The sequence below is a fragment of the Struthio camelus genome, chromosome 5, assembly GCF_040807025.1.
Source record: "Struthio camelus isolate bStrCam1 chromosome 5, bStrCam1.hap1, whole genome shotgun sequence".
Taxonomy (NCBI): domain Eukaryota; kingdom Metazoa; phylum Chordata; class Aves; order Struthioniformes; family Struthionidae; genus Struthio; species Struthio camelus.
Window position 1 is genome coordinate 67314730 of NC_090946.1, and position 27123 is coordinate 67341852.

The 27123-nt window shown below is 38.4% G+C and overlaps 1 protein-coding gene across 4 annotated transcripts in view; it reads right to left on the reverse strand.

Moving 5' to 3' along the window:
* Nucleotides 1-307: 307 nt before the first annotated feature.
* Nucleotides 308-27123, reverse strand: part of CLMN (calmin) — an 80086-nt gene continuing 53270 nt past the window's right edge. The window contains exons 2-15 of one of the 4 annotated variants that reach the window (XM_068946962.1): nucleotides 25993-26054; nucleotides 23291-23386; nucleotides 21661-21744; nucleotides 18446-18538; nucleotides 16965-17155; nucleotides 14982-15175; nucleotides 13920-14002; nucleotides 11143-12447; nucleotides 10036-10211; nucleotides 9040-9100; nucleotides 8054-8074; nucleotides 7822-7883; nucleotides 6076-6239; nucleotides 308-5455 (exon numbers count right to left, since the gene is read on the reverse strand). In XM_068946962.1, the coding sequence (XP_068803063.1) occupies nucleotides 6086-6239; nucleotides 7822-7883; nucleotides 8054-8074; nucleotides 9040-9100; nucleotides 10036-10211; nucleotides 11143-12447; nucleotides 13920-14002; nucleotides 14982-15175; nucleotides 16965-17155; nucleotides 18446-18538; nucleotides 21661-21744; nucleotides 23291-23386; nucleotides 25993-26054 (2582 nt within the window). In that variant the 3' untranslated portion in view covers nucleotides 308-5455; nucleotides 6076-6085. Of the gene's footprint in view, nucleotides 6240-7821; nucleotides 7884-8053; nucleotides 8075-9039; nucleotides 9101-10035; nucleotides 10212-11142; nucleotides 12448-13919; nucleotides 14003-14981; nucleotides 15176-16964; nucleotides 17156-18445; nucleotides 18539-21660; nucleotides 21745-23290; nucleotides 23387-25992; nucleotides 26055-27123 lie in introns of all 4 variants that reach the window. The other 3 variants (XM_068946964.1, XM_068946961.1, XM_068946963.1) reach the window with 3 other exon arrangements.

Consider the following 27123-nt stretch of genomic DNA (forward strand, 5'->3'; position numbering starts at 1 on the left):
GGTATAATACAACACAATTGTGTTTTCTAAGCTTTCCCATGGATCACCTATACAATGCCAATTTCTATGCACTAATAAATAAATAAATCTTCACCTCTATAAAAAAAATTGAAGCTCATTCTGTTTGTTGATTGGAAAAAAAGTTTAGATTCTTTCCTTAAAATTAAAAGTCTCTTTTTGGGTAGGTGCAGAAACAATGAACTTTATGAATTCATTCTGTTTACTGAGATCTTCCTTCTGCTAAATGGTGAATACATCTGGGCAGATGTTCTTGGAGGAAAAGGACAAACCCACCACAAATAACAGATTATATAAAGGAAGCCTGTCCATTTATTTCAAAATTGGAGATTTTATAAAATAAAGTGGAACTATTCACTAGTAAATACTACTCATATTACAGAGTAACAATTTCTAAAAACAATTTGTTTTCTATTATACCAGCTATACACAAGTATACATTTCGTTCTCACAAAAATTAGCTTTGAGCAACAAGTGCAAACATTCAATACATACCTCTGATTGAGAGCATACAGAAGAAATGTATTTCAAAGTACTCAAAAATCTGCCTTCTTCAGTATGTCTTCTGATAGCACTCAAATCCTCCTAGCATTTTATCTCATTTAAATAACCATCATTCCTGACCACTTGTCAAAGAGAAGCATGTATTTTAAATAGTACATTCCTTACTTACAAATGATTTCTTCACCGTAACAGTCCCTCATTAACTCTGTAGCACACAAGCACTTTACAAGTTAAATTTTAACTGCAGAACATTAGCAAGAAGGGTGAAACAGTTTCTTCAGCATTTACACAGAAGAATACAGTATCATGAAGGGGTATGCCAACTAAGATAAGTTTTATTCAAGATAAGAGCAGAAGTTGAATTTATCTGATTACAACAGATATAGAGATATTTATGTAAGTTATTGAGTATTAAAAAATGGTGACTTCATTATTCTCAAAAAATGAGCAGCACATAATTTAAAAGTTACTTTACTTAAGGTCAGACTAGTCGTTTCTAACTAAATACATGATTATTTGCTATAGTCTAATAATAACCATGGATCAGGACCCCATTTATGAATTGTTGTTTGGACACAGAGCAAATATATTCCATGTATCAGTGAGGTTCCTGGAATGCCCAGTGAAAGCAATGAAGCTACTTTGGGAATAAAATACTACATGACCTGAACACAGTAGTGAAGGCCAGAAACTAACCTTTTTTGGAATGTTATGTTTCAGTAGTTCTCACAGAGGTAAAGTTAATTATTGTTATTGCCCCTTCTAACCTTATCATAAAGAAAAAAGTATATTAATCACCCAGGGTCCAATTTTATGTTCCAGACACATAAACTTAGACATTCCCCTGCTGGTGAGAAAATGACACAGTTCTCATTTTCCATTATCAGCAGTAGCAGCTGCCTGGAAAGGAGTCTTCAAAAATGCCACTGAGGTGAAAGGAAGTTTTCCATATCTCACATTCAGAGGAAGAAAGAAATAATTTGATATTCCACAATTTCAGTTATGATGACCTCGAAACAGACATCGCACTTGAGAATAAAAGGGTTAAATGACAGTCCTTTAATTCTCACTTAAGGGAGATCATCAGCCCTCTGTGGGCTATAGAGTTGTGTGTCAAGAGATGGACAGAGGAAGGAAGCTATCCTCTTCAGAATACGCCTTTTCCCTATTGTTTGAAGGTGTATATAAATCCTAACCTCTTGCCTAAATAGCTTCAGCAATTTTGTGCTTTTGGAGAAAAAAAAAAAAAACCTCTAATACAATTCCTGTTTCTATGCAAAACTGGAACATTAAAAACTGTAAGCTGGGCAGCTTTAAATTAGCATTATCAGTGGTATGCAGAGGGGACGAATTTGATGTTATTTACCTGACTATAACTGCACAACATGGAAATACAAAAACTTGGCGGAGTTGGGAAGGGGAGGTCCTCCATTCAGTTTCACTGTTTATTAGCCCAATTAAAAACAAAGTGGGCAACCTATTATCAGGGTAAGAGCCTTCAACTGGAAAGGTTTCACAGCCGTATTCCAAGCAGTGATCTTACTATTGTATTCCAATCATTCATTCCCCCCGTTGCTCTCTTAATGAAACATGGAAGCACATATTAACTTGCTAGAAAGAATAAGGGCTTGATCCTACAGAAATTATGCAAGCAAATCCTATCCATAGAAAGGGATTAACTGAAGTCAGTGGCACTGTTTGTGTAGGTTGTAATTGTTGGGATCTAGCTCTATGGCAATACATAGGCTTCAGCTACTTCCTGGCCTACGTGTTTAAAGCTGATTTAAATCACCGCAGGGCCAGCTCCTGTAGTGTGTGCGTAGCACACAGATGGGTCACATCATTGACTTCCACAGAAGTCAAGGAACGGAACACATCACTGGATGCATTCAAGTCTGCGTTTGGGAAGAAGGGACTCCAAGTACTTAAAGCTAGCATAAGTCATAATGCACTATCATCTTATAACTATTATCTTGCTGGATGGTTGAGTATGAGAGCATCTACACTGGCTCAACACATCGTCTCAAGCTCTGATCCTATGGGGATCAGTGCAGAAAACTCTAGTAAACTCAATGGGACACTACTTGGATAAAGAAGTCAATCACACTGAGCTAGAATAAACAGACAGTCATGAGAAGTTGCAGAGGATTTAAATGTGTTTAGATACCAAATATCAACATGTAGAAATTTCAGCCTTAGGAAGTGAATTTAAGGGAAAAAAATAGCTTAATCACTCAGTATGTTTTGCAACTGTAGTTGAAAGTTAACATCATAAAATGATATGTTACTATGCAGCATTAAGAATCACGCAACTGTACTTGATCCTTTCCCATATTTTTCTAGTGTGCTGATCATTAAGAAATCTCCTATTTCCAGTTTCCAAAAGGATGATGCAACTGAGGCATAGCTTAATGTTTATATTCATTATTCATAATTAATAAATAAGCATATCACATACATAGAATTTTACAGGTACTTTTAAAATGGTTTTACAGTTCTATTAAATATATAGATAAAATAATCACTGCTATATAAAAAAATCTCTTTTTAAAACAGCCGAACTCTGAAGCTTTGCATAAAATTCTGTAGACACATTCATTACAATCTAGAAACTCAATAAAAATACATTTTAGAGCTCAATCCATCAAAAATATTCACGGCATTGAAAAGTGATTGTCATTTTTTACTGTAGTTTGTACTTGCCCTATCCTCATCTTGATCATTTCCTTCAATTTGGCAAAGGCTACATTCGTTTCAGTTTGTAATTTGTGACTGTTTAATTCAGTTCTTCCACTCTATAAGCATGTGCCCCATACATGTTTAGGGGTTTTCCATCTTGAATAGTATTCCTTTTCTTGCACTTGCTATAAAATTGCAATAAAACACGTTGCAGTTAAGTTACAGTACTAGAATAACATTGAACCAGCCTAATATAGTTGTCTCATACTCTTTAACGGTGCTTTTGTGAATATCAAACACCTTTTATCTAGAGATCCTCAAGCACTTCCCAACACTTACACTTCACAGTGCTCTGCTACCTGTGTTTGCTTAACAAGAACTGGTTTTAGAAAGGGATTTAACAGATCAGCACCCTTACATATCTGAATTCTGCTTCTAAATCAAAATATCAAATGAGGTCAGTTCAAGCTCAGCACTTATCAGAAAATGAGGCCTTTATTCAGAAGAACTTTCCTTATTCAGACAGGGCACAATCCTGGTGGAAGATGGATACATGACCACTCAAACTGACCACCAGCCTTTAAAACCTCAGATACCTGAAGACACTCCTCTAGCAAGCAAGTTAAAAACAAAAGGTTTTGCCACAGTGAGTGTTTCACAATCAGGATCTTAGACTCCAAGCTGAGAAAGGCACACAAAGTCCAATATCAAGCACTATGTTTTCAGAATAGGGCATTTGGGATGGGAGATAGGAACTTGCACTGTGGAAGAACCGCTAATTCGAATAGATGCAGGCTTAAAACTCAAAGTGCACATCTTGTTAAGTGGGGAGAGCTGCTGCTTATGCAGGTGTCATTGTGCAGTTCCAGCTAATGGCAAAACTCCTAAGCAGTTCGCTATCTTTTCATCCACAGCTGACTATACCAGTATAATCACTTTTATTGCTTTACTCTGGATCCTCTTACTCATGGCATGGCTGAGTAAGGTAGACTGGTTCTGTTAGAGCAAAAAACCAACCAGCCAAACAAAAAACCCTCAAATATAGAAGGCAGCTAAATGCCAAGTATACTGGACTTATCTAGAATTATTTTCGTCTGTTTTTCACAGAAGAAACGATCTCCGTCTCTTCATGGGAAAGGACACTTCAGTTTAAACATTGAGTGAGATGATCAAGGCAATTGCTGCACGCTGTTTGACGTTTAAACTGCTCGTTTCACTGCTTCAGTCACTGTTCGTCAATGGGAGGGAAGAAAGAAAAGCCTGGGCTTCCTCTTCCTTCTTTGTTGGAAGAAAATATTGTGTAATGAAACTGCCAGCATCCATGCATTGCCATTCACTTTTCTACTCTGTATGGACGTCAGTTTTTTGTTTAGATGAGATATCCAAAGACCTCCTCGTTACAATAATATGCTTAGGAGAAAGGAAAGAAGACGGAAGGAGATTCTTTTACTTGATTTAACTGTGGTAGCTTTAATGTTCTATGAAGAGGCTGTAATCCAGCTCCAGATACTTCCTCTTGAAGACCAACAGACTTGCAAGAACCAGAGAATAGGACACCAAGGCTCAGAAAAAGTTGTCATAAATCAAGGGAGCCTATGAAGAGTGGCACAAGGGCGAAAGTTATTGCTATCAAACTGAATTTGAAGATTTCTCTCTCCTTCTCTGGCTAAAATGCTTAAGTATAATATCCTAAAGTGATCACTGATCTGAATAAAAATTAAAAGATGCCTAAGTGGCACAACTGTGTCTGTGGACAAGTCACAGAAGTTTCTTCAGTTGTACTAGACAGTAAACAGAGGCTGTCAACATTCCTCTGTATTAAGTTTTACATCTGTCATTTCCGCCTTTATTGTTTTGGGCACCTAAATGATATTTCTAATCCTCTTACCATGGACTTGTGCTTCAACATTGCCTGAACAAATTAGGTAGCCTATTACTTTTCATATCTTCAAAAGAAAGAAATCTTTGTATGATCTGGTAAGTGAAAGACGCAAAGGAAAAGGAAGCAGATGTGGCCTCAGAAGTGGGGAGGTACCTTTGTAAAAAAATAAAAAACAAAATACCGGCATCTGTTCCTGATCAAAAAGCTTAATCATTTTAACACCTTTTCAAAGATGGCCACCATCAATAACATACAAAAAAAGTACTTCTTCAGGTATTTTCTACAGAAGAGTCTGGATTAAGGATTCCCCCATAATCTTCCAAGAAGCAGCTAGAACGTATGTTCTTCACACTTCTCCACACCACTTTGTTACTGCAAATTAAACACGACAGGTGCAGGACAACAATGAATTTGAGTTCTTGAAAAACAAACTCTCCTCCCCAGATTAAAACCAACCTGATTTTGTTACTCTGCTGAATGGCCATTAGAATTATATTCAGTATCCTAGGTTAAGCAAATTCAGTACTTCCATCTCTATCAAAAAATTCAATGAAAAATGTGAAAGAACATTTCAAGACCTGCCCTTTCACATGGGCCAGATTCATGGGCAAGTCAAAAACCACCCATCTTCCACAGATGTAGGGCTCTACTTCAGGAAATGAAGCCAGAAGAATCATTTTTGAAGACTGGAGCTCTGATTTGTTCATATTTCTACTGATAATTATCCATTTTTATTTAGCATATTATAAAGCAAGGCACAAATGTACAAAATCGCATCTACTAAATCAGTGTTTTATATATATTTACACAATTGTCATAATATAAAATGTGCTTAGACACAATCATAGCACAATAGTAGAGGAAATGAGGAGAACCTGATAATAACCACAAATATCAGGTCCTACATTTACAGTTGTGCTTCACCTGAAGGAACATATTCATATGCAGATACACAAAACAATCAGACCACCATCTTTTATTTTTCCACACACCTCACAGAGATCAAAGTCTGTTGCTGGCAAGTTGTGGAAGAAGTAAAAGGCAGTAGACCAGCGCCCAGAGGAAAACAATGAAGTAGAACAGCTCTCGTTGTTCAACACTCAGACTCTGCTGAGTCGGTGCTGGAGTCTCACTTGCTTCCAAGTCCTTTTTCTTCCTGAAAACAGACAGGACAGAATTTCATAAGAGGCAGCCAAAACAAAACGAAGCAAAACAAAAAACACAAAAACAAACCACTGTTAACATGCACTGTAAAGACCAGAAGACAGACTAAAGGAGAGCAGTTTAATGAACCGTTTCAATCCAATCAGTTGCAGACCAAGCTAGGCAGTGAAGTGCATAATGGGCTTTTGCCCTTACGAGCCTTATGAGGCTCCTTATGAGCCAAAATACACAGCTCTTACTCTGAAAACTCTGGACAAGTTCTCAGGTATTTAACTCTATGACATTATAGTAAATTCTTTTGATATAAGCCAATTCCCATCTGTCAAAAAGATACCCTTTTATTTTCAGAACTATAAACATAGCTTTGGCCAACGCTTATATTACACTTTTACCATTTCTCTTCTACACTGTTTGAGTACCTGACTTGAGAGTAGAGATAGATTAGACTTGCAGAGGGAAGGCATTCTCTTACTTTCCCCAAATCAGCTACTTTTATAGCTTCTTATGTCAGACACCCAAAATGTTAAACAGACAAAGCCCCAGGCTTCCAGAAACAAACTAGCAGTTGGGTTTTCAAGGACAGCTCCAAAATTCTAGCTGCGGTTCATAAGGGCAAAGCCCTATGGACTCTGTCAGCGCTACTGAGCACTCACAAAGATAAGGAGAGGTCTTATTCTAAATGGTGTAAGATGGTACACTTATATTACAATGCCATATGCATCACCCTCTGGGATCATTACTTTCTTGAATTTACCTTTGGAGAAAATCGGCCTATTTGAACAAGTCCTTTTTCTGGCTTAGGGCATCCTGCTCACTCGTATCTTATACTGGATATATTACTGAGTATTAGACAAAACTTGCTTAATATCAGTAGTCTGCAAACAGGCATAACTGTTACAGCTATTCATATATTTTTTACAAGGAGCATAACTGAGATTAGGACAATGGACCCTGGTAATATTTTATGTATTTTCTGCAATTAGCTGCAACCACCATTTCAATGGTGGTGCAAGACCTGCTTCACAAGGGATACATGCTTTGCGTTCAGCACCATTATAGCACCAGCGCATATGGTAAAATGCAAATGAGCTTTATCTGAGTTAGAGGCACTAAGTCCAAGCTGGCCACACATACAAACTATGGAAACTCATGGGTGTTCTAACAGAACTATGCTGAAATATCATCTATCTCTAGCACTGACCGTGCCATACATTGTCTCAACAGTCTTGCAAACCTGACAACAGTCTTGGTCAGCACTGCCAGAGGGCCTCATATTTGAACTCCTCCCATTCCTTTCTTGGTCTCAAATGGCCGCCATGTGAGGAAAGTGCTTGAAATCTTACTTAAGCAGCTCAAGCCAAAAAACCCAGCTGTTTAGTCAAGGTGAGATCTAGCAACAAACAAGCTTTCTATCTCACATCTATGAGAAATACAGACTTCATGCTAGTACACAAGATTTCCAGTCTGATCTCCACCATTATAGTTAATTTGCATTTCCCTTTGTAGCACTGTTAGAAGTACCTAGAAGTTATAGATTCCCTGCAAAAGGCTTTATCTGCATAAAAATTACTCACCTGATGATTATGAGCTTTTCACCCACATTTGTCATCTTCTGCTCATTTTCACCAGAGGTTTCCTTAAACAAATAAACAAGCACACATATATACGGGAACACACAGAAATATATTTTATAAAAAGATAAAATTCAATGTCTCACAAGGACATGCTTTGCATGCATTCTGTGCAGAGTATGTCTCACATTTGCTCAGATTAAATGAAAGTGGTGCTTTCAAATTTATTTCCCACCTGGACATCCACCATGTCAGTCTGATACACAAAAAAAGAAAAACAGTGTTGTGAAAAAACAAAATTTTTGTGCTTTCAACTGCTTTTATTCAGTTGAATAAAACTCTCCTTTTTATTCAGTTGAATACAACTCTCCTCAATCACATATATTTCTAGTAGCACTGGCAGCATTACGAGACTAAAGCACTTGCGTGAAATTTCTATTTCATTAAACATCGATGACAAAATGTCTTTAAACGCTAAGGTTAGAATTTTATTTTGTGCTGGGAAGAGACATACTCTTATCCTTGCTCAGTGTGGCCAGACTGCTGTTGCTGCCTCTCCCCTTCACATTTTAAAAAGTGCATCCAGACCTCAGTTGTATATGTGTGCTCAAGAAACTAGTATGAATTACATCTGCCTTTTAGGATGTAGTTTCACATTACAGCTGAACTACTTTAGCTGTTGCTGCTGAACTAGTATAATACACTACTACTACTACAAACGACAGGTAAAGAGCTCAGCTCTGATTAGTGCATTTCAAGAGAAACTTAGCATTTTGCCAGGACTGTGACAAGGATGCCTACATACATACAGAAAATGTACAAACTAAAAGAAACTGGAGCAGCAAACAAAGGCAGATTCAAAGAAGTGAAAAGTTGCAGCTACGTAATTATGACAAAGTAAGCCTAAAAATTACAATAGATTTAATCGTAGTATTAGTTACTCCTTTGTAGGTTTGTTCAAGGTTCAATAAAGTTCCTATACACATATTTTTGACTATACTATGTATTTGGGATAGTTACATATATTTGGGATAATTCAATAAAGCTTCCCAGTTTTGGCACTAAACTTACGAGAAGTTGTAGGGCTATTGTGTTTATCATACAGCTTTATATATGGAGTATTTGTTTTTACATAGAGAGCTTATATATACAGTATTTGAATTTTGGGAGTTAAGACAAATAGTGAAATAGTGATAAAAAGATAAATTTCCATATTCTTACCTTCTCAGAAGTATTAGGAAACCTTTTTCGGAGATAAATGCTGGAATCACTATAACTAGTTCTGAAATGCATATAAAGGCAAAAGTTTTTAAATTAATACATGTAAGTTGCTTTTGACTTCAAAGAGAGCCTCTGCAATTGTATATGTTAGTTTTAGGTTATGTACAACCACAAATATGCATTCCTACATGCATTAGAATATAGATTTGAATTAATCGGCGACATTATAAACAGTAGCTTTGAGAAAATCTGACCCATGACATAAAAATCCAAACGCCCAAATTTGAATCTTTTCTGAAAAACAGTATTCAGTAAGAGTTTTGCACCTTTGGCATCATTCACATTTAAGTGAGACTATATCCCAACTTACCAATTTTATGGTTTACCATTTAAAAAATATTGAAAGGCATTCCAGGGCAAAGAAAGCTTGAAGAAGGAGGTTACAGGTTTTTGAAGGCAGATTCTTTCAAATTCATTAGAGTGGTTTACTGACAAGCACTGACAAATTACAGCTCATGTCTCACTCAAGCACATTGCCTAAGGACCACATCAGAAGGTAAGAGGGAACAGAAGTGAATAGAGTAAAATTAGCTGAATGTCTCATTCACTTTTTCACAGATAGAAAAAAAGGCCAAGAAATATCAATTGAGTAAAGTAGTTCAGTGGACTCATAGTCCATGGACTTCATAATCAATTATTTCATCTACATCACAAAAAACTCCTTCTTGGAAAAACAGTTAGAACACAGCTATGTTCAAAATGCTCTGGCATTCTAGTTGGTTTTGTGTGCTTAGACAAACCAAAACAAATCATAGCAAGGTCAAATCAAGTCCACTGGCACTGAATTGCTTGACATGTTTGAGAGCAACACAGAAAGGAGCCAGTGAGTCCAAAAACACTGCTCCCGAAAGAAAGCTATAAGAAATATCCAAAGGTCTGGGCACACTCTTTAAAACCAAGGTTAGGTGTATTTAAGACTGAGCTCATGTGAAATACCTGGTAAATTCCTGACAATCAGCAATTTCTTCCAGTTTATCAAGTGATAGAGTACTAGCCCCAATTTTTGAAATCTGTAAGTCTTTGATCACATTTTTTCTTTTTTCCTTCCTTTTACTACTTTTTTCTGACGTCTTCACAGCTGTCGATAAATCATCTAGATGGTCTACTGCAGCCTGTTTAAATTAAGAAACATTTTCCATTAGACAATGACCAGATTGATTCCCCACCCTTGCCAACATCTTAGTGGTGTAGTGTATTCAGCTGGTAAACTGCATGTAGTACAAGACCTAAGGTCTTATTAAGCAGGATAAAAGCAAATGAAAAGCCAAACAGTGCTTCCAGCAAACAATTCATTTCTTTACAATTTTTTGGATGACACTGAGCTATAAAGTACCACCAACTCTTTTTACATAAGAAGTCATGAATGCCATGGTTCTTGGAATTTGTCTTGGTTATCCTAGTAAGTGTCAAGACCAAAACATGTCCAAACAGCATGTAGAGTAACATTCAAATTCTCAAATGGACAGTTATTCCTGAAAAACACTATCTAAAGTTACTAAGCTGGAAAAAGTTTAAGACGAAATTTAAAATCAGTGTCTACAAGAACAGCTGCAATAGCACATTGCCTAAATTCAATATACAGAATAGTTACTAAAATTCCCATCTCTTCCTCCAGTGTAGACTTATTCAGATTCAGACAGAAATTACCTTTATCTGCATCCTTTCTATATCAACACTATTACTTGCTGTTCATCTCATTACAGAGCATTATTAAAAATACCCTCTATGATAATCTTCTAGGCTTATGGATTATGCAGAAGCCTCAAACTGTTTTAAAAACATCAGTACAATTCACATTTCTGCAGTATTATTAGGCCTTATTCTCTGTAGGCAGAATCATTTAAGAATGTCAGATCTCCTCAGGTATCTGCAATCCCATTCCTTCCAGTAGAGGGCTGTGGCCAACAGTGTGGTGGGACAAGAAATCAAATACATTTTACATAATTTCTCTAACAAGCGTATACAGCAAATGAAAAGCATTCAGTTTAGGTGCAAATTGCCCATATATACACAAGAAATGCTACCAATAAGAAAAGAAAGTACCTCAGGATGTTGGGCAATAGTGGAATTTTGAGGGCTGGTGACTTTTTTGCCATCTTTTTCAATTTCTCTCTCTTTTCCTTTTAGTAAACCCACTTCTTTTTCATGCGAAGAATTCATGTCTCTGTTAGCATCCATTTTTCCCTCCTCTAGGTTCTCAGTACTCATTTCTGATGGAGGGACACCTAGCTTATTCCCTAAACCTGCCTCTGCAGAATCATCACTGTAGTTCTGTGCTGGGATCCTCTTCTCATGTAAAACATCTGTTACTGATTCAGAGTAAGATTTGTCATTTCTAGTATCATAATCCTCAAGACAAGGCTCAACATAAGCATCCAAAACTGCTGATATTGGGACATTATAATGTGGATAGTAAAAGAGATCATGGGGTATTACAGATACTTTTGAAGAACTGGGTAACACTTCAGCTGAAGACTCAGCTTCATCACAGCTATCCAGGTCCTCTGGATTTTTAGGTACATCTGAGGGAGAGTCATCAGCTGCTTCCTGCAGTGTAGATAGGTCTTGGCTTTCGAGATTGGAATTATTCACTAAACAATGGTTAGTTTCTGTTGTCTCAAAGACAGGAGATTGCTTTGCATGTTCATTTTCTGGAAGTTTCAATATTTCCTCATTTAGAAGATGAAGAACATATTTATGCATATCTTCTTGTTTTGAGGTATTTTCTGGTAAAAAAGTTGAAGCTTTGGGTTTGGTCTCTTCTGCTTTATTTATGGATTCATCTGTAAGTATACCTGAAGTCCAAGACGACGGACTCGAAGAAGTATTGGCTGATAGGCTTTTAGTTTCATTGTCATATTCAGTAGAGGTCTCTCTAGTTAGTTCTTCAGAGTAGTCTTCAAAAGAGTCTACAGAATTTTTCTGATCTGTCAGAACAGCTGGAGAAAGGTCATTATTCTGTTTCAGTGGACAATCATATATGCCCCCTTCACTTGGGATCAATTTATCACTAAGAACTTCCCAAGAGGAACTGGATTCAAAACTAACAGATCCTGTAATTTTCAGAGAGGTAGGCCTCTTCGGCTCCTCTTCAAAGGTTTCCTGTGAATCGCCTAATGCTTTGCCATTACATTTTTCAGGAACAGTTTCTGACTGGATTCTCTCTGGGGTATCATGAATATGAACCTTTGGAGGAGCAGGATGACTCCTTTCATGGTTAACAGTATACATATTGTCTTCACTTTCACTTAAAATCAAGATTTTGCCCTCCTGTTCTGAAGGCGTGTCTTTGATGCGGACATATGTAGACTCAATTGGAAACTCCTTGTCAGGATCTGTGAAGTCTTCCTATAAGGGATGACACACCATTAAAAGACAAATTATACTTTTTACATTTTACGTGCATTTTACATTTCCTAAATGCTACAGAAAGAATAACTAACTGGCCCATCATCCCATTACCTTGTGAGTTACCAGTTAATGACTCACTTATTTTGAAAGTAGGAAAACCAATTTGGCAAGTCAAGTGAGTTGAACAAAGTTCAACTTCAAGAAAGCCACTTGTACAAGACAATTAGAATGCAGACAGGCCTACTCCTCAGTAGTTAATATATTCATCTCTCCCTGCTGCACCTATGGAGACAACTGATACAGCTTTTTTGACACAATCCCAAACCCTAGGAATAAAATAAATCTAACAAGTCCACTAAATCTACTGCGAAACATATTAATCTACTGGCTTGATTATTCAGTTCCAATACACTATTATTGTATATATACATATATACATGTAGGCTTTCTCTTTGTCTATTAAAATGCCCACAGGTCTTAATGCGAACAAACTTTAATGCTCACCCAAAATAATAATCTTAAATAGATTATTACAATAATTTTAATTCCTATAACTCTAATAATGACCATAGAGAACATATATCAACTGGAACCTTCAGTCAACAAATGAGATGAAATAACTTTAATGTATGAACCATGATTTATATGCATATACTCAAGCACAAAATATTACCCAGCTACGCAAGGGACACTGAGTCCCTTGGGAACCCTTTCAAACAAAAAAAGATTATGTTGAACTAGGTGTAAAAGTACAATCAGCCTCCAAAATGTCTTTTTCAAATTATGCAGATCTCTTCCCCAGTCCTGATATTTTTCCTCCAATTTTCTGTCTCCTGTACTTTAATTCCTCAGTAAGTTTATCTTCTGTTTCTCCAAAAGGCCTTTACCGGTACCTGTTAGGGCCTACTTCTCAAAAGTGACTCCTTATTTTTGATAAAGTCTGCATTAAAGTTCTGCCCTTTAAGCTGCCATGATGTACTTCATGCTTACAATGACTGTATTTGACTGCTATATGGACAAGATTCAACCTCTGATATCTTATGCCTGATACAATATCTGCTAAATTCAGCCTGATTGTGGCTCTCAAACTTGAGAAGATGGAAGTCAAAAAAATTCAAAGCCCAACCATAGATGAAGAGAGAAACTCCAGCCTTACTCTGTCGCTAATATGGCAGAGTAGTAAAGTCTTACTTAACCTCTGGAAAATAGTAGCGTCTGGTTTAACCTCTGAAAGTTATGACTGGACATAAATTTTTAAATGTATAGTTCTACCTGAAGGAGTTTAGCAGTCCCCAATGAATGCCCGTTTGACTGGATCTTACAAAAATGTGAAAACTTAAAACAGAGCACACAGTTTATTTTAAATAGCGTAGAAAGAAGACCTAGAAGATGAACACAACAGTATCTGACTTTAGTAAGTATACCAAAGTAAACGAAGAAAATGACATGACCTAAGAGTAAACACATACCCCTTCCAGCTCTGGGAAGTGTTCCAGAAATTGCGCCACATACGTCACAATGGATTGTTCATCAGGTGATTCCACCATTATATCTATGGAAACAGACACAAAGTACTTGAGCCCACAGGCTTGCAGAGGGACAGACCTGCAGACTTTTATCCTGCCTTCATGGTTAGAGAAATAACAACTACAAACACACATCTTTGTCTGACAAGTCCAGAAAAGTGGAATCCTTTTCACTACTGATGGCACTCTAAAAAGTTCTTTTCCTACTTCCAAACGCATAGTGAACCCCGATCAGGGTCACTTTTCATCCACCTGGATACTTCCATTGATAGCATATATAGGTTGCTGTCACTAGACAGTGATCTTGAGGACAGCACTGAGATTTACTTTCAGCAGGAGGGCCCATTCTTCTAACAGGTGATCCATGAAAGCACAAATAACCAAACCGTGCTTTCAGTTATAAAAATCAAGGCTCAACACCAGAGCACAGAGTGCAGAAAAAAACACTGCAAGAAACAGCTCCATTTATATATGTATTTATAAGCATATGTATATATGCTTATATTTACATATATTTCTATATTTACACATATATGTGTATTATAAAGGAATAACCTGGACATGCAAATACATTTGAATAGGTATCTACCCATTTTCCTTGGTATGGCAGTCATACATTTCATCCTGGCGTGATATTAAGTCTTTGTAGACTGTAGGCGTTATGAAGTGGTGATAATGCATTGAGACACCTCTCAGCATAACAGGAGGCCCATTAAGGCCCACTAGTAATGTGGATGTCACAAAGCATCTACTTATTAACCAAGACCAGTGTGCATAGCTAAAACTAAGGTAAGATCTCTGCCCTCAAGCAGCTTACAAACATGACTGGAGGCATATGACTACAGGCCAGTGACCCATTCATTTTTCTCCTTATCAATCAGCACAACACACTGATCACATCAGCAACCTACCCACTGGGAGGTTTTTAGTAGGTATGACAAAGCAATATTCACAAATTCATTATCATTTGAATGCTACCCAACAATACTGATGTAAGCGTTTTACCTTCTGGCTCTAGGAGCCTAGGAACACCAAGCTTATTTTGCGCTATGCTGAAAGCATCCTCCAGGTTTTCCCGAGCCGATTTCTCTAGTGCTTGCTTCATGTCTACCAAAGTAGAGTCAATTGCTTTTATGACAGCTAAGAAAGCGAGGCCACTCCTCCAGCTGCTGGCAAAGTCCTGAACTGCAACACCGTATCTAAATGGAATTACATACAGTTTACATGAGAGCTGTGTTATCACATGCAAGGTATAGGCACTCATCATTTTCAAAGACTCATGAAAGTTACACGTAAGGTTGTTCAGTTACACCAGTCACATCTCAGATCTTTGGGGATTTGGAAAAGCACAAAATACTTTCATAAAACACAAGGATTCACAAATTGAATCAGTGTGGCTAACAATTGACATAAACATGCTTGTAGGAAGTAGTTAGTAAAAACAAAGCCATCAAGTACTCAGCAACCACATTTAACATTTGCGAAAGCAAATGTTAAGCAAATGTCTGTGTGATTCCTGATTCTGTGGCACTCCAGCATTTTAATGCCATATCTTGGGAAGGCTGCCAACACTTAAGTATTTAAAAACATAAGCATAAATGATTCCATTTCTGTGTACTTGGCCTTCTGTAGTGGAAAATGGTGCTATGCAAATGCAAATGCAAATGGGGCCAGTATATGTATAAACCACAAGTGTGTTAGGTGCCCAGAGTTTTGGAGGAAAAAACAATGACCACACTTGCAATGAAATACAGCCCTAGAATAGAAAACTCCATATAGGTCATTAGATAAAAGGATTATGATCAAGTTACTATGTTTTTAATACAGCAGTTGCAAAAACAATGTTTCTCCTATTATTTATTTTCAATTTGTACCATTAGGCTAGACTGAAAAAGTCTATGGCCTGCTCTGGTTTTCACTTCCCTTGTGGAATCTCCCCGCTAATGATATCCTCAGCTTTATTTTAGGACTAAGATTGTGCTTCCTCTACAGGCTGCTTTGGCAGCAGTTAACTGTAGATCTCAGTGGAACAAATTTATCTGCTCAACGAGCACCTCAGCTTCACTGGAGATAACCAAGGGATGATGTGGCCCACATGACCAAGTATTTAAGATGTAAATTTGCGTCCTCAACACTATACACAGAGTATTTGTGTTCACAGGCAATTTGAGCATATAAATCTGTCAACAGACAAAAATGCCAAATATCCAGCTATCCAACTTGTGTGGCCCAAGCGCCTTAAAAACCTCTGGCAGTCATTCCTTTGCATAACAGGTAAAATACATGCAAAGTATTTACACGTGCACTATAGGACATCGTAACGCTCAAGTTTCTTAACCTGCCGATAATTCTGCCTTGCGCTCCGACACAAAATGCTTTGGCTAAAGGATTGTGTTCTTTATTAAAGAGAAGAGATAGATGTGCTCAGCAAAGGAATGTTCCCAAAATGAAAGACACTCATGAGAAGCAATTCCCTCCGCTTCTGAAATGCTGAGGAAACGGGGATTGTAATATGAACTTTGTTCCTCAAAGCACTCTAGAGCACACAGAGCAGCTCTCTTGGGTCAGCTGCTGAACTTAGGAGGCAGTTGTTAAAGTCTTCCAATATTTTGTTGTTTTCAGTTCAACCCTTACTTATGCCTGCCCTCGAAGTAGCACCAAATACCTAATAGATTGCAGAAAAGTCAGGGGTAAGGGGAGGAGGGAGCGATCCTGTTTTAAAGAGAGCCAAGCAGATTAATGCAAGTTAACATTTAACACTCAAATCATGAAGCCAGCAACGTACACAGCTTGAAGGTCAGACGGTCTCTTTAGACACACGTGCATTGACATCAACCCAGCTGCAGTACCATGCGCCTGCAAACTTCAAAGGTAAAAAGACCCCACAGTTCATGGTAATCTACACATTAGCCAGGAGAGAAAGAAGACTTTTGGCTTCAAAAGGACAGCTGGCAAAACACAATTTTCCGTGACAGTTTACTAACTTACTTTCTGGTTTTCCTCTGAACCCAGGTTAAAAGGGCTCTGATGGCTTTTCGCTGATCCTTCACTGTAACAGACATGTTTCTCTCTACATTTGGAGTGCTTGGGTGAGACGTGTCCGACTCCGGCCCGCTGGGCCCAGACGACAGGCTGGAAGAGGACGAGTTCCTGTTGAGGTTCCCTGTGAGTTCTTTAATCTGTAATAAAGGATGAAACATGCAGTACACCAATTTAACATAGGGCGAATGGAGAACTGAATGTTTGTTTTCAGGCAAGCTAGCATACTTTTAAGATAACAGGGTCATAAATGAATTTTAAGAGGTAATTATAGGTCTGTCCCCTGTAACTTTCAACTTCTGTTTCACAGACCTAAGAGCCAGAAGCAGCAGCAGCAGCCGGGCTAACAACTGTAGGAGACGTGAAAGGGCAAGACTATCAGATAAGACTGAACTGAACAAATTCATATTAAACAAACAAACAACGAAAAACACATTCCTGAAAGAAAAGTGAATTTAACTGAAATCACTCTTTCTCTTCAATAAAACTCATTTGAGTGAAACATTTTTAGTCAAGAAACGGCGACCTGCAACAGCACTCCTATCCTTGGTCAGCACTGATATTTGATCCAACTTATTGACAATGCTGCTTTTAGGTCCCTCATGCCCCTTCCTTGCTGCCAGGGAGACTGATTCTAGTTGGACCACCTCTCCTTGTGAGTCCTTCTGGCCTGCTGTGCAGCACTGTTTAATTTGAAGTGCTCAGCCACAGACAGAAACTCCAGTTCAACTTACAGATAGAGACTGGTTTTCAAACCTATAGCCAGTTTAAAGTTGCAGAACGCCTCCCTTCATCTCTCCCTGTTCATTAGAATTTGGTATTGTCTAGGAGGTCCTTTTCAAAACACATGGAAATTAGGGAGCAGTTTTAATCTGACTAAGACTGGGGCTAAATAAGATTTCAGATTTAATTCAATTATTTTATCAGTTCCAAAACCTCAGACCCTTTAACATCTTCTATTTGGCCCTCTACATCAGTGGTGAATTCTACCAAGTTGAGTAAGTCTCAAGAGATCAGTGATGCTAAATTAAATTGTCCACCATATTGGACCAAATTCAGAAAAGAATATTGAAAACAAACTGTGACCTGGAACCAAATCCAAGGATTTGGTTCAGATCCAGGGAATCTCAAGTGGAATCCTGAGAAGGCACAGAAGAAAAGGAAAAGGAGCAATCTGAAGCTCTAATTCTGTCAAAATAAAACAACCAGGGACTAAAGTGTCTCCTATTTACACCAAAATAATTCCAGTGCAGTAAAATGAAAGCAGCTGCAGGTATAAAATTAGTGTAGATGAGGAGGAAATACTCAGGTTTAGCAAGCTTAAAGGTGTTCTTCAGGATTAAAAATCAACTTAAAAAGCAGTATTCAACAGAATAGTTTAACACTGTGAAGATAGATCACTTACGATTCAAGTATTCAAGTTTTATTACCTGAAAAAACAAGATTATATTCCATATTAGTCCAAGTACCAGAGAGGAGTTTCCATCTGCTATTTCTGCTGCATCGATGCTAACAAGTTTTACCTGTAGAAGAGATCACAGACAATTCAAAGAAACAGTGTAAATGCAAAAAAATCTTGTACTGAAACTGTAGGATGTGTCCAGAATATTTCTGCCACAGACCAGCTGGCCAAAGAGGAAGTCCAAAAGCTTGTGTTAGTGGTAATTTGCCCTGGTCACAGCCCATTCTGCTCACTGAACTCATGCTCAACTCTAGCGTGATCTGTGCAACAGGCATGACCCCCGTTCTGCATCCTCAAGAGCATTTCTACCAAACCAACATGGAACAAGATGGTGCCCCCCTCCAGTGGATCCTATTCTTAAACTGTAGAGGGCAGAGATATGCCTCCTGCCTTCATCTAGTCTAAGGTATTGAAACATTGCAAAATTCAGACAGGCTGGACAGAATACAGATAAAATCTGGGGAAGAGGACATCACTTGAAGCCGCTCCTCATAAAAATTAAAATCCTAATAAGATCTGCCTAGATCTGTTTCATTACGCATCTCCTTTCTCCTTGCTTATCTCACTTTACACAGCTTGTCACAGAGCTCTGATGAGATCAGTTAGCAAAGGATAGGTTTGCCTAATCCAAGCAAATTCTAGAGTTTCCCACATTGAGCTTGCTTTCACATGATAACACCAGAATGTTATTCACTTAGACAACACAGACTTGTTTTTGGCAAAGGTCATGGTGCAGAGAAGAAGTAAGGAAGCTGTCAATACTACAAAGGACAGAGAGACTGAGTTAAAGCCCCGTATACAGCCTATCTATCACTTAGAAATTCTGCACACGATGAATCGCTTAGCAGCGCTTTACACTGCTGCCTCAGTTCCACGCAAGTGCACACTGACATGCTCCACCCATTATGCTTTAATATCTAACCCTGAAGCTCTTGGCAGCCAAGGCATTTTGCCAACATTTCATTGCCACACTTCACTAACCAGTTTGGTCAAACTGGAGGGAAAAAAAAAGAGCAAAATAACCTTTTATCTAGTGGCTTGCAGAACAGTTTTCAGTCTTAGCAAGAAGACACCTCTAGCTGTCGTACTTCAAGGTTCAGCTATTTTTTCTAGCTCCAAAATATTTGGGTTAGGAAACCTTTAAGATCGACTGCATTTTAATAGCAGTTTGTCCAAGATGGGGAGCAAGTGGCATTTAACATTAGGCTGCTCTCAGTGTCAACTCTGTTCTCCCACTGCTGCTTACATTTGTCAGTACACCCCAGTAGAGATACCCAGCTACAAGATACTGGCTACTTATTCGGAAGGAACCAAAAAAACCATTAAAAAGTAGTTGTTTTAGCGCTATCAATTAAAAGGCTGACTGTGTCCAAGGAGAGCTCCTCCTGGCTGGCCCGCGTGCAAAGAGGTTCCAGATTGTGACATGGCGAGGTCCCGGCAACAACATAGGCTCGTAACACTCGAGAGCGGCAGCTCTACCATGTATTGATCAACAGAGAGGAAAAAACTCATCTACCAGTGGCTCTTAACTGGATTTGGGTGGAAAGCAGCAACTGGGAAACTGCTAAGAAATTCAAGAACTTATAAATTATTTCTCCATAATTCTAGCTGGATACGTAGAGCTACGCTCTTAGGGGCAGATCAGTCCCTTCTGGTGGATTTTCCAAAAGGCAACTACTCTTTAAAAAGACTCTTTGTTTTAAAAGCTGCCATTTTCTTTTAATGTATGACATAAAAACACACACACACGTAAGAGAAGTTTTTGTTATCTTTTGTTATCTATCAGATATTATTTGTTACTCCTGTCTACAGAACAGATGCCATGAGATCATTCTTTTACTGGTATACATATAGGAGTGCTGCCATCCCCTAACCCCGTATTAGTTTGGCTTGTCCCAGGCCTATGGCTTCTGGCGGTACTGCCACTGGAGGATACTGGTGGTAATGTTGAATGAATGAAAAAGGATTTTCTGATGTTCTTGTTTCCCGAGCTGAAATTTAGTGCACATGGAACTCATGCATGTATTTTTTAAATCTACAGAGCTTTAGCCAAGTCTCTGTCCAACCACTCCATATTGAGAAGGATATTTCTTCCTACAAGTCAAAGCAGTCATTAGTGTTCATATGAGAGCAGAGTAAATAGTCAGAAACGAACCCTGAAGAGAGGATTCTCAAGCAGGAAATTAGCAGCAATAGGAATGGCTGAGACACAGGACCAACAAGGGGAACTACACAGTGTATTTCAACAGCAGCTGGCAAAGCCACGTTGCTGTCACTTCCCAGCTGAGAAGAGAGGAGAAGCAAGACTGTATTTCAGATTCTAGATAAAAAGAGAAGTTTCAGTATAGCAAGAATATGGGGTCCGTCGTATGGCATAGTCCAATATTCGTTTTCTCATGATGAAAGATCTGGGTATACCATGTAATGGAATCATGTCAAATGGCTGGGACTTATCTTGGCACCATTACTTTTCACCTCTCTTTAAGAGCAGAGAGACCTTTCAAGACACAGGACACATCCATAATGCTTTGGAAGAAAGCTCTAGCAGGAGAAACTGATAAGGATTGAACCTTTTCAACCTATAGGCTGTGATCTTGCTTTGTCACTTACAACAGTGTCAGTTTTCAGGAAGTGTTCTTCTGTCAGTGACGCTGCAGTACTGCCACGCTGACTATGAGGAAAGTTATATCCTTATTGGGTTTTGTTTCCAGAAATTATGCATTTATGTCATTTTCCGAGATTTAATTTTCTCTTGCCTTTGACTCATGCTCAGCTGCTGCAGCAGTTTACCAGAGAAATACGTGATCTGTAATACTGAAAATACTTCTAATGAAAGGAAGGAAAGTCATCGACCTTTGAAGTAACTGAAGTCATGCCACTGAGACCCAGTTCCATAAAGATTACTTGCATTTCTTTTTGTTTTCTTTTAATACTGGGTTCCTGATCCTTTAATCCTGTTGAAATTTTACTTTATAAACCGAACATATCATCCATGTTTTTTAGACTCTGTAGTTGTTCTCTTTGTGCATTTTTATGTGGCTTTTCAGCCTTGCTGTTAAGGTAAGTCACAACTTCTTTCAGACACTACATTCCTCTTACGTACAGGCTGTGCATTAGACTAGTTAATTACATTTGCAAAATATATTGAGAGAAGAAATAAGACCAGCCTTTCAAAATACTCACATTACTGTCTTCCAAGAACTTAAGTGCTTTGGCTATGTTGTTCAAACGAAAAATGCGATGGGTTGAAGATTTGTATTCATGCATCTATAAAAAATGAGACATACTGTTTTTAAAAATGATATGACATCACATAAAGCTTAAAAAAATACAAACATATAGCCAAAAGAAAAGCTGAGGAAATCTATCTATATGAAAGTATTGCCATCTTTTCTGATCAGTGAAGCGCTCCACTACCTGACCTGCCCTGGCTGTAGCAGAACAGGATTAGCAATCAGTTTGCCTGCTGTCCAGATGCTATCACTCTCTTGGATCTACTAGCTTGATTAATCATGTAATCACTCCCCAACCACGTTCAGTCACAGGATCAAACTTAGCTGAAAATTTATAATAATAGATTTTTTTATCTTGAATTAAATTAAATGATCCTAATGAGGAAGCAAGCATGAGCAGTGTTGCTAGCAGATACAGGAAAGTGGGAGGCAGAAACCTTCGCTTTGGCAGAGATGACACAGAATTGCTGTGTGCCTGTCTCCCTGCAATTCCACTTTGGCACACTGGTTTTTTCCTAGGTGAGTAGGATCATGTAACCGCCAGTGCAACAAGTTTGGCCAGCTGACCTTCCCTCTTTCCCTGCCCTCCTCCTTGACCGTCCAGTTTGTAGACTAGGGTTTGCCATGATCCCTCTCTAATTCCTTTCCAGTCTGGCTCCCAACACTATTCTGTGTGAATGCACACAGAAGTACTGCTAATTCTGTCACTGCTTCCTCAGACTACATTAATATTAAAAAATACGTGGTTCTGAATGTGTGACCACATTCAGTGGGTATTCAAGCTGCAGTATGCAGGCGGTTCAGTCACTGTGGAGCATTTACAAGTGCATCTGCCGTGGTGAGAGGGCTGCAGACCAAGCCTCTCCTCGTACCCAGAAAGAAGTATGGTACCCGCACAGAAGGGAGCATTTGCTGACAAAGTTAAAGTAGAAAGAAACACTAAAGTCAACAGTAAATGGTCGCTTGTATTTGCACCAGATGTTTCCATTTCTGACCTGTGAAATTTTATACAGCTCTTAGGAAGAAAGATGGAGAGAAAAAGATTCTGATATGTACAAGTGGGCCCTTCCAATTTAAACCATAGCAGTAAGATTAGAGCAATCTGAGCCAAGATACCAAAACTAAACTAAAAACTACACAAAACAAAATCACTAAGCATCAGCAAACCTATTAAGTGTTGTAATTATCTTAGACAAAATAGAAATACAGTTTGTGGACTGAAAAAACAGTATGACTAAACCTAGCAGATTTATTCTTCCTTGGTAAAGTAACTTGCATGATCCTCAATGAACTTTGTGAGCATTAGTAAGTTAAGCCTTAAAAAAATGGAAGGGTAGAAGCATTTACACAGATCACACACTGCTTTCACCTGCTTGTTATATATTTCCTTAGAGATCTAAGTTACAGCTCAGGACATAATACTACAACATAAGGAAATCACAATGGAGTTGGTGAAATGCTCCTCAGTATGCCCAAGACACTGGACCACTTTCTCCCTTGTTCCTTGAATGTCCATATGTTTTAACCTGTCCCACACAGAGCTCCATACTTACGCATGTTTCTCCCTCATATATACATACCAGCTTTTGTCCTGACAGGACTTCCAGTAAAGCCATCAAGATTTTGCCATCTTGTATATCAACAAATAAATCTTTCACTTTCAGAGGAGGCTTGTACTGTGAAGGAAAGAAACCAGGTAGCCCATAAAACAGCACTGCTTGGTAAGTCACCATTATGTCAGAGAGCAAGAAGGAGACTTTTAGCAGACAGAAATACTAGAAATAAATCTTAAGCTGCAGGAAGAAAGGGCCCACTTTTCTTTACATCAGTAGCAATTTTGTCCTAGGAATGACTAAGCTAAAACGGAGATATGAGTACTCATGTAACTGAGATCAGACAGGGAGTTATTCCAGATTTTACATTACAGAATCTCATCCAAAAGACCCTGCCTAGGTACTGAGCACCGAAGGGTTGGAGGCTGATCCCTCAGACTAGGACAACTCCAGCAGACGTGAATCCCACTTTATATGGAAATAAACAAGACTGAAATCAAGCCGGCCACAATATTCTATTTCCTCTGTAAAGTGTCTCGTAGTCCCACTCTGTTTCCAAGTATTTTCAAAGTATTTTAAATGGCATCTTCTTACATTGCAGCTCTCTCTTCTCAGCAAACTCCTGCAAAGGGAACCATCTCCTCACTTCACAGAGGTGTCTGATGATGTGCCCACTGCAAGGCACACAACCAAGTCAGCTTAGCCCTTAGGGGTAGTCTCAGATGCAGCAACTACCTTTTGTTCAGGTGTCACTCACTCATGTGCGTCTAAAGAGCCAAGACTCTTTGTCTTTGTTTGGGCAGTGTACTACTGTTCGACTAACAACAGCTTCTGACAACCACGGACAACACATTTGTGTTATTAGTCTTGCATCTAGCCAAGAGTACTAAACAATACTCCATAGTGAAAGAAAAAAGCCCCACTCATTTCAAGGCTAATAACCTATCTCAAACTCTCCAAATTCAACCTTTTTTATTCTTTTATAACTTAAGACAAGAATCACCAGAACCAGCAGGATGCAGAGTACTCCCAACTATCCCACAGCCAGCAGAGCCAGCTCCTCTCAAAAGAAGACCCTGATGAGATGGTCTGTTCCAAAAGAGGACACACCACACCACAAAATGTTCCTGAAGAAATACAGGAGGAAGCCTTCACTTCTGCCTTTGCAATAAAGAAGCAACTCTGCAAGAAGTGCTTCTTTGAGGATAAAGACAGAAGCCAAATTCCTCAGCAGGTGTCCTCGGGGAATCGCCTGTGATTAGAAAGAGTTTTAGCAATGCTATCACTATTTACATGGATGTGTTTAGCGTTACACTTCCAGCAAATACAGTAATATCGTCAGCAGATTTTTTACCCTTTCTTCAAAAAAGCATTTTTCTGTGTTGCATCAGAGAGGGAAAAAAAATGTATGCACCCCAGAGAAAACAGTTCACATGCCCACAAAGTCTCTAAGACTTCACATGCGTGGCCTGGCAGAATTAACAGCACCCTATAGCCTTCTTCATGATCTAATTCCTTTTGTAAATTAAAGGTCTTTTTTCACAGTCATACATTTGACAACCCTTTTCGACAGCTTTCAAAATTGCAGTTAATTTAAAGCTCTGGAGCCTGATTCATGAAGGAATCACATAACACTTTCTGCGTTCTGAGAGACCTTCGGGAGCAATTGCTAGTCAAAACATTACCAAGTAGCCTTATTCTCATTTTCCAATAAGATTTAAGAGGATCCTTTCATTCCTTCAGCAACAGACACTGCAGAATAGTGGACTTTAACAGCTATGTATGTGACGCCTTTTTTCTAAAAGCCCTTTGCTTTACCATGTCTGATATGCAATCACTTCCCAAGAAGTGCAGGAGCTAGACAGAGTCAACTTGTAGCCCAAACTCAGTCCCAATTTATACTTTAAGAAATTTAGCCGCATATATTAAAGGTACTCTGAAGCCCAAACTCAAGTCCAAGTTCTGCACATTGGTCTCATGTGCTGACCCTGCACTAAGGAATGCAACTATGTCAGCAATATTAACGATATTTTTCTGCAATCCTCTCATCCTCATCACCGGGACAGTCCTTCTCTGGATCGCAGACTATTCATATGAGTCAGTACTTACCTACTGTCAATAGGAGTAGTAAATCAGATTCAGTAGTCATATTATGGTGTGATATAGGAGAGATTAAGAAACAATTAAATCTTGAAAGTTTGGTGGGAAGAACAAATATTAGTTCTCTAACATAGCTGCATATGTTAAGAACCCATTATACAGGCCCCAGAAAAATGAATGACAAAGAATTATCTTTTCCCATCTGGAGATCTGAGACTGAGCCATCGCCTGAAGAACTGTATGTCTTTGGCGATGATGCTTCTAATACTGGAACTTCCATTCCAAGCAATAACATAGTTATCATCACCTCAGAGCAACCTAAACCACATTTGATCTTTTGCAGGTAAATTTTATAACTATAACTATAATGCACCCAGTAGCATTAAGTACGTACATCTATTTGAGATGAACTAAAACCAGCCAAGCATTCATTGAACCTGAAAAGCAATTTTCATTACCCAGAAAGCTGCTTTCAGCTTCCCCTCATTCTCCTCCAAACCTCCACAAGTATGCATACTAGTCAGCTTTGATTCCAAATTCCAACTAAATTGATTTTAAAAGGAGTAAACTGTAATCTGTCTATTGTTGTGTCCTTGTACCTCATTATCATGACTGTTTGTTAGTCTTACCTTTCCCAAATGTAGGTTTATCCATCTGGTAAAGGTCCTCTTCTGTACATTTTCCCGCTCCACTAGAAATAACAGAAACAAAAAAACAGCACTTAAGTTTCCAGGAGAGGGGAAGCTTATAGCAAATTTCAAAAACTCATGCACAAAAAGGCAGGATTCGTGAGAGCCCAGTGAATGAAACAAATGTATTCCATCCAGAGGAGGAGACGTAAGGTTGAGCCATGGCGTTTTGTTCAGTTTCTTTGCCCAGACATGATCTATCCGTTTGCAGATACATTTTAAAGTATGCTGAAGAAAATCTCTCTTCAGTTTGCAATCTTCAATGTAGCATTGAAAAGGTGAACAGCTCTCCAGTGATGTTAGACTCTGAGCAAGCAGTTTGACCCTTGTATGTCCCTTTATAGCACTACTGCCATGACACCTTCATGCATATTGGGTTCGTGTGGATTCCAATGTACTTACTCGCATGCACCATGAAACAGGAGCACATTAATCAACCTGACAATCTTGTATTTTTGCCTCTGAATGGAAAAGCTTCCTCAGATCCTCCCTATCTTCTAACTAGTGCATTTTAAATCAAAATTCCCAGTCCCTACAGCAAAAAATCATTTTATTTACATTGCAATAAGACAAGGAGCGCTTGTTCCTTGCCAGAAGTGCTGTACGCTAGGTGCTGTACAAATAACTCTTGTGCCAGCTGAAGAGTTTTTCATCACATGTGCCATTTCCTGAATCCATTTCCATAGAGAACTAGAGTAAAAGTGCAAGAGGAATCATATTTCTGACCAACTTTCATTTACCTTCTAATATAAAAGAGTAACACATACATTCAATACAAATGAAATAGACTGAAGAACTAATATTTCATTTTAGACACAATTATTCTCAAGTGGTTCTCAAATTTCACTTGAATTAAGGAAATCTGGCAATTTATGAACAAAAAACTATTAAAACTAGTTATATGCTGTATTTCAATTTACTCAAAGAACATATCAAATATATTTTATAACCATTTTGTGTTTCTTCAACCATAAGAAAATAGCTAACCTACCTTCTGGGAAATCACATTCTGTAAAAGTCTGGCTTGTTTTTATTGGTCAGGCTAATTAGAGGCTAAGTAGTAGCTTCCGT